Here is a 15,222-nt window from a genome sequence, read left to right as displayed (position 1 = left end):
CAGACCATTAGCCTGAAGGTTATGATGGGAAATTTGGAGTTTGGAAATGGGAAGTCATTTAATTTTAAGCAAAGGAATTTAATCCATACACTTGGTGCTGGGGATACATCAGTGAATAAAACAGATAAAAACCCTTGCCCTCCTGTTGCTTACGGACTGATTTGGGTTTCAAAAAGATTGCTCTGGCTGCTCCACGGGGAAGGCCTTGTAGGGGAGCAAGAACGGAGGCAGGGAGATGGGTTAGTGGCTGCCATGGCGGTTCAGGGCCAAGGTGATTTGGATTCGGGGAGTCACGGTGGAGATGGGGCCAAGTGGATGGGTCGTGGATCTGTTCTGGAGGTAGATCCGACAGGACTTCCAGCACCTTGGAGTCAGAGAGACTTCGTTCAGGACGTGGCAAGTTTTAGGGACCCACTGAATGTCCGTATGGAAATGCCAAGAAGGCAGGTTGATAATGAAGCTGGAACTCTGGGAAGTTTTAAGTCCTACTGCGAAGACCAAACAGCCACAGAGGGAGGTACTGTCTTGTGAGGCCCTGACCTGCTGAAGTCGGCACTTCTCCAGGTGATGCCGGACACTTTGGTTTCCAAGTCCTCACAAACCTGGGAAGAGTTGGAGAAGGAGAAACCAGCGGAGCTGTTTCTGTCCTAGTCATTCCTTGGCAACCCTAGCTTGTCTGGGTGGGAGAGGTCCAGGGCGCGTGGGTCCTCCTCACCTTTGCAGACACTAGCGCTGTGGGGCTCACACAGGGGCGCCATTTCCTACTGTCTTTGGGGAGGGTGTTTTGTAAAGATAGGCCGTATCTTAGAAGACATAAATGAAGACTTGGGACATCACTTTTTTAAAAATCTTTTTCTTAATGTTTATTTATTTGAGAGAGAGAGAGAGAGACAGAGCGCGAGCTGGGGAGGGGCAGAGAGAGACAAAGAATCTAAAGCTGTCAGTGTAGGGCCTGATGCTGGGCTCGACCCCACAAGCTATGGGATCATGACCTGAGCCGATGTCTAACGGACTGAGCCACCCAGGTCCCTGGGACATCACTTTTTCAGTGTCTCTTTGCTTTGTGAAACATATTTTTGTATGGTTTTAGGGCATACATTTGCCACCCTATAGTCTTTGCTGCTGCTGCTGCTGAGCCCTCCTGAGGGCAGGCCTGGGGCACAGGACAGGGTGGGCATGTAGAAAGGAGTTTCTTGCATTGAATTGACAGTAATGAGTGCCCATAATAGAGCAGGGGTGTAACCTTTTTAAAGTAAACATATCATTTTACTGCATTGTTCCAGAATGACAAATTAGGGAACATTACTGACTGTACAGAGGGTTTGGTTTTCTAAGGCTTCATCATAGAATTCTCTAATACCCTCTCTTTTCTCATAACTTTTCAGTAGCGTGAATACTGTATTAAGTTTTGGAGAAATGCTTTCGCATATTATTCAAAGAAAGCACTTCTAATATAGTGACTTACCCATCTGCTTAAGAATTCTGAAAGTTAAGTGGGCTTTTCTTACTTATTAGCATTAAAACATACACGCTCGCACACACTTTTTTTGGTTGTAAAAATAACGTAAGGCCTTTGTGGAAAATACAAAGAGAAAGCAAACATAATCCCACTCTAGAGAATAGCACAGCACTAATATTCCAGTATTATTTTTATATCTATCTTACACACAGCAGGAATCATGCTATATATTTATTTTGTGCCCTTTCTTTTTGCCTGATATTAAAGTGCACACATTTTCTCTTAGTTTTATTTTATTATTTTTAAATGTTTGTTTATATTGAGAGAGAGAGAACCAGTGTGAGTGGGGGAGGGGCAGAGAGAGGGAGAGAGAATCCCAAGCAGGCTCTACGCTGCCAGCACACAGCCTGACAGGGGGCTTTATCCCACAAACCGTGAGATTATGACCTGAGCTGAAATCAGTAGTCAGATGCTTAATGAACTGAACCACCCAGGTGCCCCATTTTCCCTTATTTTTAAAAGCTCCCCATAAGCTTCTTGCCAGTTGTATAATAATGTATAGATACCTGGGAAAATACTTGGTGTATCTTATTAGGAAGATATCTTTGTGTATACGTTGTTGTCATTTTTCTTATTATTTCCCTAAAGAGTAATTTCAATAGCTAGAGTTACTCGATCAAAGGTTATGGGCCTTGTGAATATATTTTGAGGGATCAGGTTCTAGAAAGATGTATCAGGAAGGGCCAGCTGTGCCTTTTTAGTTTTAATATGCTATTTTAGTATTATAAATTTAAAACATTTGCTTTTTTAACTGATGAAAATGGTATCATTTTTTAATTTTTAATTTTAAATAGACTTTATTAGAGGCAGTTTAGGTTCACAGCAAAATTGAGCAGGAAGCACAGAGTCCCCAGATGCTCCCCTTCCCAGTGTCCCTCATTATCAATATCCATGCCACAGTGTTGTATTATCATGGTATGACTTTTATTTTCCATTTCTTTGCTTACTAGAAAGACTGAACCTTTTAAAAACTGTGTGAATTATTTTTAATACCTCTTTTGTGGGTTGTTCTTCATCTCATGTGCTTAGTGATTTCTCGATTGAGAGACAACTCAGAGGAAATAAGATTGGTTATAGCCTTTGTCATTAATGTACGGCATCTGATGCAATGTTTCTCCGGGAGTGTTCTGTGGACCTTGAACATCCACTTTCCTGGGCTCATTCCCTACCTCTGGCTCTCTGGGGGCAGGGCCCTGGGTGTTGTGTATTTAACAAGCCACCTGGGGGTTCTTATGCACCCTCAAGATGTTTCAGAGGCCCTGGTCTTAAACCTTCTTCTAAATAAAGGTTTGAAGCATTACATACAAAAACTACCTACTCCTTTCTATAAACTATAACAAATAAGTGTTACTTCCTATTAAAAGAGAGAACACCAGCGCCTTTTCATCAGTGGGAGAGTGTCGGAACCAGATTAGTCAGATCTGAAGGTTTCTTACAAGAATGTGTTCAGATGACTAACGTTTTATCATTCACAGGTATTGTAGCTGGTTTGCATTCTTCTTAATAGAGCGGCTTCATTCAGAAAAAGCTGGAAACTATAGCAGATAACAGATAGGTCTAGCAGTTCTGAATTCCTTTCAGTGAAACATTCTTTTTACTGTCACTGCCACTCCATCTATAGTGGCTCCAACCAGGTTTCCAGTAAGAAAAACATAAAAATCCTCATATTTGCTAATCTCTGCTTTTTACCAGGAAGTGTGAAAATCCTAAAAAAAAAATGTATGTAAGTGCACTTGTCTGCATACTCTAAAAAGAATAGTTGAGAAAAGGCAACACAAAAACCGTTGACGTACACGTGTGTACAGAAGCCTGTATGCTCTGCCGTGCTCACTGCGAACCTGGCTACCCGTACACGTCTGGCGCCGTGCAGCACTATCACAGCATCGCTGACTGTGTTCCCTATGCTGGGCCTTTTATTCCTGTGACTTACTCGTTCCATAACTGGAATCCTGTACCTCCCACCCCCCTTCACCTCTTTTTTCCCGTCTTCCTATCCCCTTCCGCTGTGGCAACCATCAGTTTGTCCTTTATTTACGGGTCTATTTCTGCTTTTTGTTTGTTCACTTGTTTTGCTTTTCCACTGTGAAGACCCAGTGAGAAGGAAGCCATCTGCAAGCCAGGGACAGGGCCCTGCTAGAATGTGACCGCGCTGGCACCCTGATCCCAGACTTCCCAGCCTTAGAACTTCGAGAAATAGAGGTTTATTATTTATAAGCCACACAGTCTGGCATTTTGTTCTTGTAGCCCCATCTGACTAAGACAGGACACTTAGGGGATCTGGGTACAGCATAAAAGTTCTTCCTTGAACTTAACATTTTAAAAACTAAGTAGATGAACTAGAGGCAAGGATGATTACTTTATGACTTGAATTAGTTGCCCACAAGACAAAGTAGAAGAGAGAGAAATATCAGAGCCAAATACAAAGAGAGAGAAACTGTGAGGGAGAATATAGAAGCCTCGGTGGGGAGGGGCACAGATCTAGGGCACCCAGCATGTGAATAATTGGAGTTCCAGAAGGAGACAAAGAAACAGATGGAGAAAAAAACAATAGCTACACAGAAGAATAATCTGAGACCACAGATTGAAGAATTCACTGAGTTCCAGGTAGAATTGAATTTTTTTTTAAGTCCACGATTAGGTACATTCTGATAAAATTGAACTCCAAAATAAAAGAATAAAATCTTACAAACTTCTGGGTATAAGGAGCTGAGAAACTACTTACAGAGGAAGAAGCACCAGACTTCCTATCACTTCATTGGGAGGAAGGGCCTTGAAGTTAAGGATTCCACAACCTTTCAGTTTATCCCTAGCCTTTGGGGTGAGGGAAGAGATTCAGAGAGTCTTTCATCCAAGCGCCTGATCTGAGGAAAGTGTTAGGGAGTCTACACAGAGACCCTAAGATAGGGGAAAAGGAAGACTACAAAGATCATCAATGATCCGTAAAGAAAGACCCATATTATTTAATGTAAGTAGAGGTTGAGGGATGCCTGAGACTGGGTAACAGAAGTATTGAAAAAAGAAGAAAAGATTATTGAAATAAAAGAGACATTTTACAAGCAAAAAGTTTATTTTAATTTTTTTAATGTTTTATTTATTTCTGAGAGAGAGGGACAGCGTGAGGAGGGGAGGGTCAGAGAGAGAGGGAGACACAGAATCTGAAGCAGGCTCCAGGCTCTGAGCTAGCTGTCAGCACAGATCCTGATGCGGGGCTTGAACCCACCAACCGTGAGATCATGACCTGAGCCGAAGTCAGACGCTTAACCAACTGAGCCACCCAGGTGCCCCTACAAGCAAAAATTTTAGTTATTGACCAACCAGAAGTATCAAGTTATTTTAGCAAAGTGTAGTTGGGTTGAGGGAAGGGCAAGAGAGGAGAAAAGTAAAATCCTTCCTGACAAACCAGCTGGGCTGGAGGGTGAAGGAGGGTGGGCGTGAGGTGTGCTGAGTGTGTCGGAGGTGTGAGAGGGGAGCCATCCAGGAACAGAGCCTGGAGAAGACGTGTGGTTAGGGATGTGGGGAGGGGAAGGGAGCCATTTATGGAAAAGCAATGCCCAGGAACATTCCCCAGTTAACAAGGGGAGGCAGGATGTTGAATGATAACCTGGTGAAACCCATCAAAAGAAAGGAAAAGGAGCACGGAAGCAACAACAAGAAGCAGCATAAATTGTAACTATAAAGTGAGATGAAATGAAAACACAAAGCAGTGTAGTAAGTGTCACGATTGAGAGAGAGCACAGCCTGTGGAGCCAGAGTCCCTAGTTCAGATCCCAGCTCAGTCACTTATTAACTAGCTTTGGACAAACTACTTAATATCTCAGAGACTTTGCCTCCTGTGAAAGCGGGATAATAATAGCACCTGCCTCAGAGCGGGGTTGTGAGGATTAAACGAGTTAATGTACATACAGCACTCAGAACAGTGCCTGCTGCACAGTTAGACCAAGCAAGTGTTTGCTTTATTATTTATAAATTATGGTCACAAATGTTAATATTAGTTCAGATAAAACAGCGTTAAAAGCATTAAATCAGGGTTGCTTGGTGGCTCATCCGTTAAGCGTATGACTTCAGCTCAGGTCATCATCTCATGGTTTGTGGGTTCAAGCTGACAGCATGGAGCCTGCTTGGGATTCTCTCTCCCTCTCTTTGCCCCTCCCCCACTTATTCTCACACTCTCTTTCTCAAAATAAATAAATAAACTAAAAAAAAAAAGCACTAGGGACACCTGGGTGGTTCAGTTGGTTAAGCATCTGACTTCAGGTCATCATCTCACATTCATCTGTTCATGCCCCACATCAGGCTCTATGCTGACAGCTCAGAGCCTGGAGCCTGATTCAGATTATGTGTCTCCTGTTCTCTCTGCCCCTCCCCAGCTCATGCTCTGTCTCTCTCTCTCAAAAATAAGTAAACATTTTAAAAAGGCACTAAATCAGAAGCACTAAATTATTGTGTAGTGGTTATGGTCACTTTTATCACAAATAAAATGGTAGCTAAATAAAATGAAAAGTGTTAAAAATGTAAGGAGAACTTGACGAAAATATTTTACAATGGAGAAATTCATAAAACCTCTTTTTTCCCAGATGGAGTGATCTGCTAGACAAAAAAAATAAGATATAACGAAAACAAATAATGGAATTAGCAAACTCAAATCTAACAGACGATATTGAACCTTTGCTCCTCGAATATTTTTTTTGCGTGAAACATTTAATAAACATGTGCCACAAAGCATACCCTAATACATTAAAAAAATTAAATATATTCCAGACCATATTTGTGATCCTAAGCCAATAAAGTAGAAATAATTAATGAAAATGATGGGGCACCTGCCTGGCTCAGTTGGTAGAACATGTGACTCTTGATCTTGGAATTGTGAGTTCGAGCCCCACGTTGGGTGTAGAGATTACTTAGAAATAAATCTTTAAATAAATAGATAAATTAAAATAACCAAAACACTTAACTGCTTGAAAATGAGGAAACACAACTCTGGGTAATCCTTAGATACCTAAATATCAAAAGATCAATGAGGAACTCAAAGTGGAAATTAAAACTGTAATAAGGAAAGCACTTCACACACAGCAAATACTGCTCTAAAAAACAGTCTTTATTATTAAAGAACACATAATATAAATATAAATATAAAGGAACTTAGTATTCCTCTTTTAAAATCACTAAAAGAAACAGTAAACCCAAAAGAAAAATTTATAAATACTTAAGCTAGCATTAACCAAATAGATGAGAAATTTTACATGGTTGAGAAGAAACAGATGTAAGAAATCAAGAGCTTTTTCTTTGCAAAGGGGAGAGAGGGTGGTGTTGGCGAGGGGAGTGTGAGGGACACCATGAAGGTGGAGGAAGGGACGGTGGAAAGGAAGCCATGTGCAAAAGAATAAGGAAATATTCAGAAGAAACATTGGTCTCCTGTGACCTAGGACTCCGGTTCTCCTGTCTGTCTGTCTGTCTATCACACTTCCACTCATCCTCTTTCCTGTTTCTGGCAGGCAGCAAATGCAGAGTGGTTCCAGGGTAGGTTCTGAGGCCAGGCTGCTGGGTCAGTCCTGACTGATCACTTGCCGTCCGTGTGACTTTGGGCACATCATTTCGTCCTAAAACACGGACCCTGAGAGTGTGGATTTGGTGCACAGCAGCGTGCAGTGCAGCGCTGGTGCCTCAATCCGGTACATGCTCCGGAAACACCAGGGGCATCCTCACCATCTCCGCCACTCCCTGGAGACTTCCCAGGATGGCTGCTCCACGAGGCCATGCTGGGTCGGGGCACTGCTTTCATTGAATGCCTTTCCAAGAGACCCCATTCTGCCTTTCCAGCATAAGTAATGTTGTCAAATAAGCACCAGAGGAGGATCAGCATCTGCTGTCTTTGCTCTGTGCTGGACATTCTAAGTGCTTTCTGTGCACTGTCTCATGAAACATTTCCAGTGCCCTTAAGAGTACAATCACCATTACTACTAACAGATGAGGAAAAGGAAGCTCTGAGAACTTTACACACTTACCCAGGATCACACAGCTAGAGGAACTGAATTTGGACTTGTTCGTCTGACACCCCCTGCCCATCCCTGTTTTTGCTTGGTGTTGATTAATTACTTCCTGACCGATTTCGGGAGTGTTGATCTAGAGCAATGACTATCAGAAAACAACCNTGTGTGTGTGTGTGTGTGTGTGTGTGTGTGTGTGTGTGTGTGTGATCGATCTCTGAGGTCTCTCTAAGCCCCCGGTTCTCTGAACACGTGTATATATCAGGTAGCTGTCAAAAAGGAGCCTGTTAGGAATGGAGTTAAATGTTCTTATTTTTGCTGAAAGTATAAAATGCTTTTGTGCCAGCATGTAAATTCTCAGAAGACCCTCTTTGTGGTTTTTTGTGTTGCCCAGGTACTCCAGGAGCAGATCCGGGCCCGGGACAACATCAGCTACGGAACTAATTCTGCCTTAAAGACTCTGGAGATGCGTCAGCTCTCGGGTTTGGGAGACCTTCGGGGAAGAGTGGCAAGGTGGGCGGTCAGATGTGTGCGACTGTACTCGTCAAATCCTGTCTCTCATCAGCTCCGTTTCACAAAGTATATATTCACAAAGTCCCAAAGCAGATTCTTTGCATTCTTCAAGTTCGTTCCCTCCTTTGCCCCTAAAAATCTAAGGTAGAAGTTACACCTGATTATGAGCATGCCACGATTTCTTATGTTGCTGCAGTCAGAGTTGTGTTCGTGGAAGGAAATGATGGGGGAGCCCAGCAGACCTGTGTGGTTTGGCCAGGTAGTAATTATGTTCACTGACTCTAGTAATCCCAAGTTGAGACTTACATTTTGTATGTCTCTTTTAAAAATGACATTTTCCCTGTAATTTATTTTTATATTATCTTCTGAAAATATTGATCTGTGGTAGATTGGAAAGGAGAGAAGAGATCTTTGACCTCAGATAGTGTGAAAGGCACTGTTTCTGCCCCTTTCTACTGAAGCAGTACTCAGTGCTCCAGCAGCATTGGAGTCACCCAAGAACTTGCTGGAAATGCAGGGCCTCTAAAATATTTATGGGCCTCTTCTGCCCTCTGCTGCTGTTAAGAGTCGAGCACAAGTCTACAAGGAGCGCTGTGGAGCCAATGAGCAATTCAGATCAGGCTGAGGTGAAAACGAGGGTGGGCTGTAAAGAGTGAGATGGAAGAAAGAACAGGAACACAGGATCCCAGGCCTCTTTGGAGCAGAGGAGGGTAGTGTTGGGGGGTCTGTGCAAGATAACACGTGAAGGACCTTAGGTGCTGGCCCGTGTGTTTTCGGGCTGCTGGGTGAACATCACTCTTAGAGCAGATGGCTCCCTGGATTGAATGGAGGCCTAGTAGCCACTATTGTGTAGTTTTTTCTTCTCATCTGGGTCAACTCCAGTCTTCTGAGCATGCCCTTTAGTGATGAACCCCACACTGACCTCCTTATCTCTCTTGACTTTCGCACTGTACCTTTCATCAGTAATCAGCTACTTGTTATTCCCTGAATGGACCATGCTCTCCTATCTCTGTGCCTTTGCACATGCTTCTTCACCCACCATGCCTTTCCCCCTTCTTTTCTAACTTCTAGTCAGACTCTCAAGGTCAGCTCAAATGTCACTTCCTCCAGGAAGTCTGTTTTCACTGTCTTGGGGGCAGAGGACCATTTATTTCTGTAACCTGCATAAAACAGTTTCTGGAGAACAGTAGATTGTCAATAAATATTTGTTTGTATGAATTAATGATCTAGAAAATCACTGTAACAGGACTGAAAAACATTAATTCTTTTTGTGGAGATTGGCTTAAGAGAAATCCCATTCTGTGATACCTCCCAGAAGAGTAACAAGTTAGAAGTGCTTCAGAGCTACAGGGCAGAGTAGGCGCTCGTGGGAAACTTTGAGGATCTGCCTATGCACTTTAGGTGTAGATGAAGATTACGTGAGGCAAAGCATGTGGGAGGTTTAGCACAGGGCCTGGCATGGAGTGAACACATAGCAAGTGGGAACACTTATTAGTCTCAAGGGCAGCGGCAGTGACATTATCCTCATGAAGCTGTTCCAATTACCCAGTGGAGAAATGACTTTGAAACATTTTCGGGAACTTTACATTTTTCGTATTAACGAAAGCAGTTTTGTATTAACTTCTTTACGCAGTAAGTTCCTTCCCAGTAGCAAATACTTTTACAGTGAAACAATCACAAGCATTTGTTGTGAGCACCACCTATTTTTGCTTTGTTTTGTGGTTTTACGGGTCTTTCCCTTGGAATGCTAATAGACTTGCTTGATATAAACTTTTGTGAAAAAAAAATTCTTGGGGCACCTGGGTGGCTCAGTCGGTTAAGTGTCCGACTTCGGTTCAGGTCATGGTCTTGCAGTTTGTGGGTTTGAGCCCCACGTCGGACTCTGGGCTGACAGCTCAGAGCCTGGAGCTGCTTCAGATTCTGTGTCTCCCCCTCTCTCTGCCCCTCCCCTGCTCATGTTCTGTCTCTCTCTGTCTCTCAATAATAAATAAAAGTTAAAAAATTTTTTAAATAATTCTTTGGCAAAGTTTTGGCTTTTTTGTGTTGAAATGAAGGAGTATGAACTTTTTAAGTGATAGTCTTAAATTACTAGGCTGATATATTATTTCAGGCTTTAGTTTATAGTGTTTATGGATCCACTGATGATGCTGTTGATAGGAAGCAGGCCCTGAGTACCAGGCCCCCCCAGTAATTCCCCGTGGAGATGGGAGACACTCTCAGCCCACGAAGAGTGGCATGCTGTGAACAGGACTTTCTCAGAGAGTTTCCCCTTTCTTCCTAAAGCAGAGCTCAGAGAGTCCAGCATTTCCATTCCTACTGCAACAGCACATCCATTATTTGGCCTGTCTTCTTCATTTTTCCCAGTGCTTGGTGGCCACTTCCAGTTTCCACCGTTTTCATGATGTCAGAGTTCTAAAGGAGAAATAGCTGTATACTGAGGCAGGTGTGCAAGCTGGTGCAAGTCCAGGTGCACAGGAAGAAAATGGATAAAGTGGACATCATCAAGATTAAAAATCTTTGGCTCTTATAAATAAGGCTGTTATGAACATTCACAGACAAATTTCTGTGTGGCCATATGTTTTCATTTCTCTTGGATATATATACTGAGGAGTGTAATTGTTGAGTAATGTGGTAACTCTATATTTAACCTTTTGAGGAACAGAACGGCCAGACTCTTTTCCAAAGTGATTGCACCATTTTACAGTGCCAGCGGCATTGTGCGAGGGCTCTGATCTCTCCGTGTCCTCACCAACACTTAGCGCTCTTTTTGATAGAGACAGCCTAGTGGGTATGAAGTAGCATCCTATGGTTTTGATTTCCATTTTCCTAGTGACTAATGGTGCTGAACACCATTCAGCGAGTTCATTGGTTATTTGTAGATCTTTGGAGAACTGTTCATGCAGATCCTTTGCCCATTTTTAAAGTGGATTGATTGTCTTTTTGTTATTGAGTTGTAGGAGTCTTTTATATATTCTAGATTCAATTTTCTTGCCAGATATCTGATTTGAAAAAATCAGATTTGCCCCATTCTAAGGATTTTCTTTTCATTTCTTGACTGGGTCCATTTGGTTCTTTAAAAAATTATTGTATCTTTATTGATAGTCTCTATTTGATGAGACATTGCCATTATACCTTCCTTTATAATTTTTTTAAGTTTTTATTTATTTATTTTGAGAAAGAGAGGGGCAGAGAGAATCCCAAGCAGATCCATGCTATCAGCACACAGCCCTGTATGGGGTTTGAACTCACAAACCATGAGATCATGACCTGAGAGGAAATCAAAAGTCAGATGCTCAACCACCTGAGCCACCCAGGCACCCCATACCTTCCTTTACTTTTTTAAATCATGTTTTCTCTATTTCTTTGATCATCCTGTATTTATAATGGCTGCCTTGAAGTCTATGTCTTTTAAATCTGACATCTGTTCCCTCTCACTGCCAGTTTCTTTTGCCTGCTTTTTTCTGTGTTTACTTCAAATTTTCTGGTGTCTTTGCTGGATACTGGATGCTGACAGCCCCTACCTTCTGCTTACGTTGGTTGTTTGTTCAGTGACTTGGCTGTTTTAGCGATGTCCATGTCTCCTGTCTTTTTTGAAAAGACAGGAACACTGTCCTTGATTCAATATTAGCTGAGGTAGCAGCTAATATTTATTTATTTATTTAGAAATAATTTGAGGAGCGCCTGGATGCCTTAGTAGATTAAGCGTCTGACTCTTGATTTTGATTCAGGTCATAATCTCACAGTTTGTGAGATCAAACCCTATGTGGGGCTCTGCACTCAAAGTGCAAAGTGTGCTTGGGATTCTCACTGTCCCTCTCTCTCTGCCCCCCCCCAAAACAAACAAATAATTTGAAACTTACAGAAAGCTTGCAAGATTTACCAAATGTTAACGCCTATTTTTCTTCTTTCTTAATGTTTCTATTTATTTTTGAGAGATAGACAGAGCGTGAGCTTGGGAGGGATAGAGAGAGAGAGGGAGACACAGAATCCAAAGCAGGCTTCAGGCTCTGAGCTGTCAGCACAGAGCCCGACACGGGTCCTGAACTCATGAACCAGTGAGATCATGACCTGAGCCAAAGTCATAGTCAACTGACTGAGCCACCCAGGTGCCCCAGCTCTATTCTTTCATATGTAGTTTTTTTTATGCAAGCTTTGTGAGTAAGGGTGACTTTTTTTTAGGATAAGAAAACCAGAGTTGATTTCATTGTGTATGTTTTCTGATGACAGGCTTTGGTATCTTCCTTGCATCCCTCCCCACCCTCCTCGTCTGCTTTGTCCCCTTATTTATAAAGGTACAAAAATGAAGTGTGCTGACTTTGTGTGACTTTGATTTTACAAAGTATTCTATATATTATTCTGCCACTTAAGTGTTCCCACATAACAATACACTGTGGGCTTTCTTTGACTGTCTGCATAGATATAGTCTACTGCCCACTTGGATATGGAGTGTCCTGCTATAGTCACGTCCTGTAATTTATTGGATCTAACTGCTCCTTGGTGTTCATGGAAATTTGTGCTGTAGTATTTGCCTTTCCAAGTGAGAACATAATACTGAAGCCAAGCCATATCTAGGGACAATCAGTGAGCCACAAGCTTCAGGATAATTTCAAGATCTTTCCAAATAACTTTTTCAAACATAGCCTGTCTCTCAAACAGCTTTGCAAAGATAATGAAACTGGTCGGATGTAGTGATACCTGACAGTTCCTACCCAGTAAAAGCTGTGTTTGGATTGGAAAATAAAGCCTTTGTGTAATACTTTTCTATTTCATGGTATGTTAAAACCCCAGATATCCCCAAATAAGATCTAAATAATATGTTGCTAAACAATTAGGAACTCAAAAAAGAAAGATCTCTATTTGATGTTGGTTTTAACCATCATTTGTGAAGTGGGGATGAGTTGTGAAGACTCAAGGAAGTAATATGTATCAAGTATCTTGTAGGGTACCATGTTAAATATTCTTTGTATTCATTCATTCACAAATATATTCATTCATTCACAATATTTTTGGCCCTCTACTACATGCAAGGCAATGTACGCGGCTCTAGGGTTTTCATGATGAAAAAAGCAAATGGTGTTCCTCTGTCTTACAGCTTATGTTCTATCTAGTAGGGGAGACAGATATCAAACAGCTTAATGCAAAACAATTATTTAATTTCACTTGTTATTTGAATAATTTATTTGTAGATAACAAAATTTTTAAGTTTTTTAAATTTATTTTGAGAGAGATTGAAAGCACAAGTTGAGGAGGAAAAGAGAGAGGGGGAGAGAGAGAATCCCAAGCAGATCAAGACCATGCAGAGCCCAATACAGCGTCAAACTCACAAACTGTGAGATCGTGACCTGAGCTGAAGTCAAGAGTTGGATGCTTAACCGACACAGCTACGCAGACACCCCGATATTTGGGGTTTTCTATAGAAATCATATCATTTGCAAATAATGACAATGTTATTTCTTCTTTTCTGGTCCTTGTATCCTTAGTCTCTTTTTCTTGTCATCTTGCAGTGGCAGACCCCTCCAGTACAATGTTAAGTAGATGTGGTGACTGGGGGCATCTTTCTCTTGTTTTTTATTTTAATGGAATTATTCCTGTGTTTTTCCATTTTGAATGATAATTGTTCTAGTGTTGTTTTGGGCTTTTTTTTTTTTTACATAGGTTTATCAGATGAAGTTTCCTTAAATTCCTAATTCAGTAAAAATCTATGAATTTGTGTTGGGTTTTCTCAAGTGTTTTTTGCATCTGTTCAAATCTTTTGATATCCTTCCCTTTTGGTCTGTTAATGTATACTCAGCCAAATGGCTAGGTATATTAATATACAAAAGTTAGTTTCATTACTATTAAATAATAGCATATAACTAGAAAACATAGTAAAATGAAGATACCATTTAAAATAAAATCAGAGAATATATAATAACTAGGCAGAAATCTAACAAAAATTGCTCAAGACCACTAAAGGGAAAATTTTTTTAATTTGATTAAGAAATAATAAGAAAACATAAGTAAAGAGAGATAGGATATTATAGGAAGTCTTAATATTTCTGAACATATCAATTCTTTCAAACTGATGTTTAGAATTAATGATATTCTAGTTAATATCCTAACAGAGTTTAACATTGAACTTGATAAAATGACCCTAATGTTTATACGTAAGGATTAAGAGTCAAAAATATCCAGTACGCTTCTACAGATGACCAGAGAGGGGAGAATTGCCCTACCCAATAGTAAGACTTGCTGTGAAACTCTATATTATTGGCTTAGGGACAGAGAAAGTGAAAACAGAATGGAACAGAGCATGCACAAATTGGACTGCGACCACATATGTGTGGGACTTTGACATATGTTATAGATGGCATAGCAGATCAGTGGAGAAAGGAGGGACTGCTCAGTATGTGGAGCTGAAAAATATACATATCAAAAAAGTAATTTTTTCCCTGCCTCATACCAAATACAAAACCAGCTCTGGATGGGTAAGGGGCTTAACTGCTAAAAATAAGAATTAAAAACTTTTAATAGAAAAATATAGCTGAATATCTTTTAGACCTTTAGGCAGAGGAGGATTTCTTCTTGACATAAAAAGCATTGATGGATTTGATGATATTAAAATTTAAAACATTGCTCATCAGGAGACCCTTTAAAGAAGAAAATGAAATGTTACAAACCAAGGAAGATATTGGCTGGTAAAGGGTTAGTGCTGAGAGCATTTAAAGACTTCCTACAAGTTAATAGGAATAATGCAAACAACCCAGTAGAACAGTGGGTAGGAGACATGAATGACATTTTACCAAAGCAGAAACATATATGGTCCACAAACATGTGAAGACATTTCACATCGGTGGTTGATGTTGAAATGAAAATTCAGAAACACAACAAAATATGTTTTTTTCACCCATTTGATTGACATATGAAACGTATGAAAATGCCAAGTGTTAAAGAGGATGTGGCTTCTTAGGATATCTTATACTTTGCTAGTGGGAGTATAAATTAGTAGAATCTGATCTTACCTCCCAATGTTGAACATTCACATACTCCATGATCCATCAGTTTCTGCCCCAGAGAAATTCTTATGCAAGGGGTCTTGTTAATAGCAGCATCATTCACAATATGCTCCCATCAATGGGAGTATGAACAAGTAAATTGTAACAAACAATAGAATGTTATTGTGTTGTCAAAATGAACTACAGTGGCATATGGCAATATGGATTAATC

The 15,222-nt window shown here is 40.9% G+C and overlaps 1 protein-coding gene across 5 annotated transcripts in view; it reads left to right on the top strand.

Moving 5' to 3' along the window:
* The window catches only part of FAM81A (family with sequence similarity 81 member A), a 125,592-nt gene that overhangs the window by 85,199 nt on the left and 25,171 nt on the right, over positions 1-15,222 (top strand). For all 5 annotated transcript variants that reach the window (XM_077747839.1, XM_077747848.1, XM_077747829.1 and 2 more), the window contains one exon: positions 7,898-8,016. In XM_077747839.1, coding sequence (XP_077603965.1) covers positions 7,898-8,016 — 119 coding nt within the window. The remainder of the gene's footprint in view (positions 1-7,897; positions 8,017-15,222) is intronic.

Source organism: Crocuta crocuta, unplaced genomic scaffold, assembly GCF_008692635.1.
Source record: "Crocuta crocuta isolate KB4526 unplaced genomic scaffold, BGI_CrCroc_1.0 scaffold130, whole genome shotgun sequence".
Taxonomy (NCBI): Eukaryota; Metazoa; Chordata; class Mammalia; order Carnivora; family Hyaenidae; genus Crocuta; species Crocuta crocuta.
Note: the sequence above shows the minus strand (reverse complement) of the source record. Positions and strands in the feature narration are given on the sequence as shown.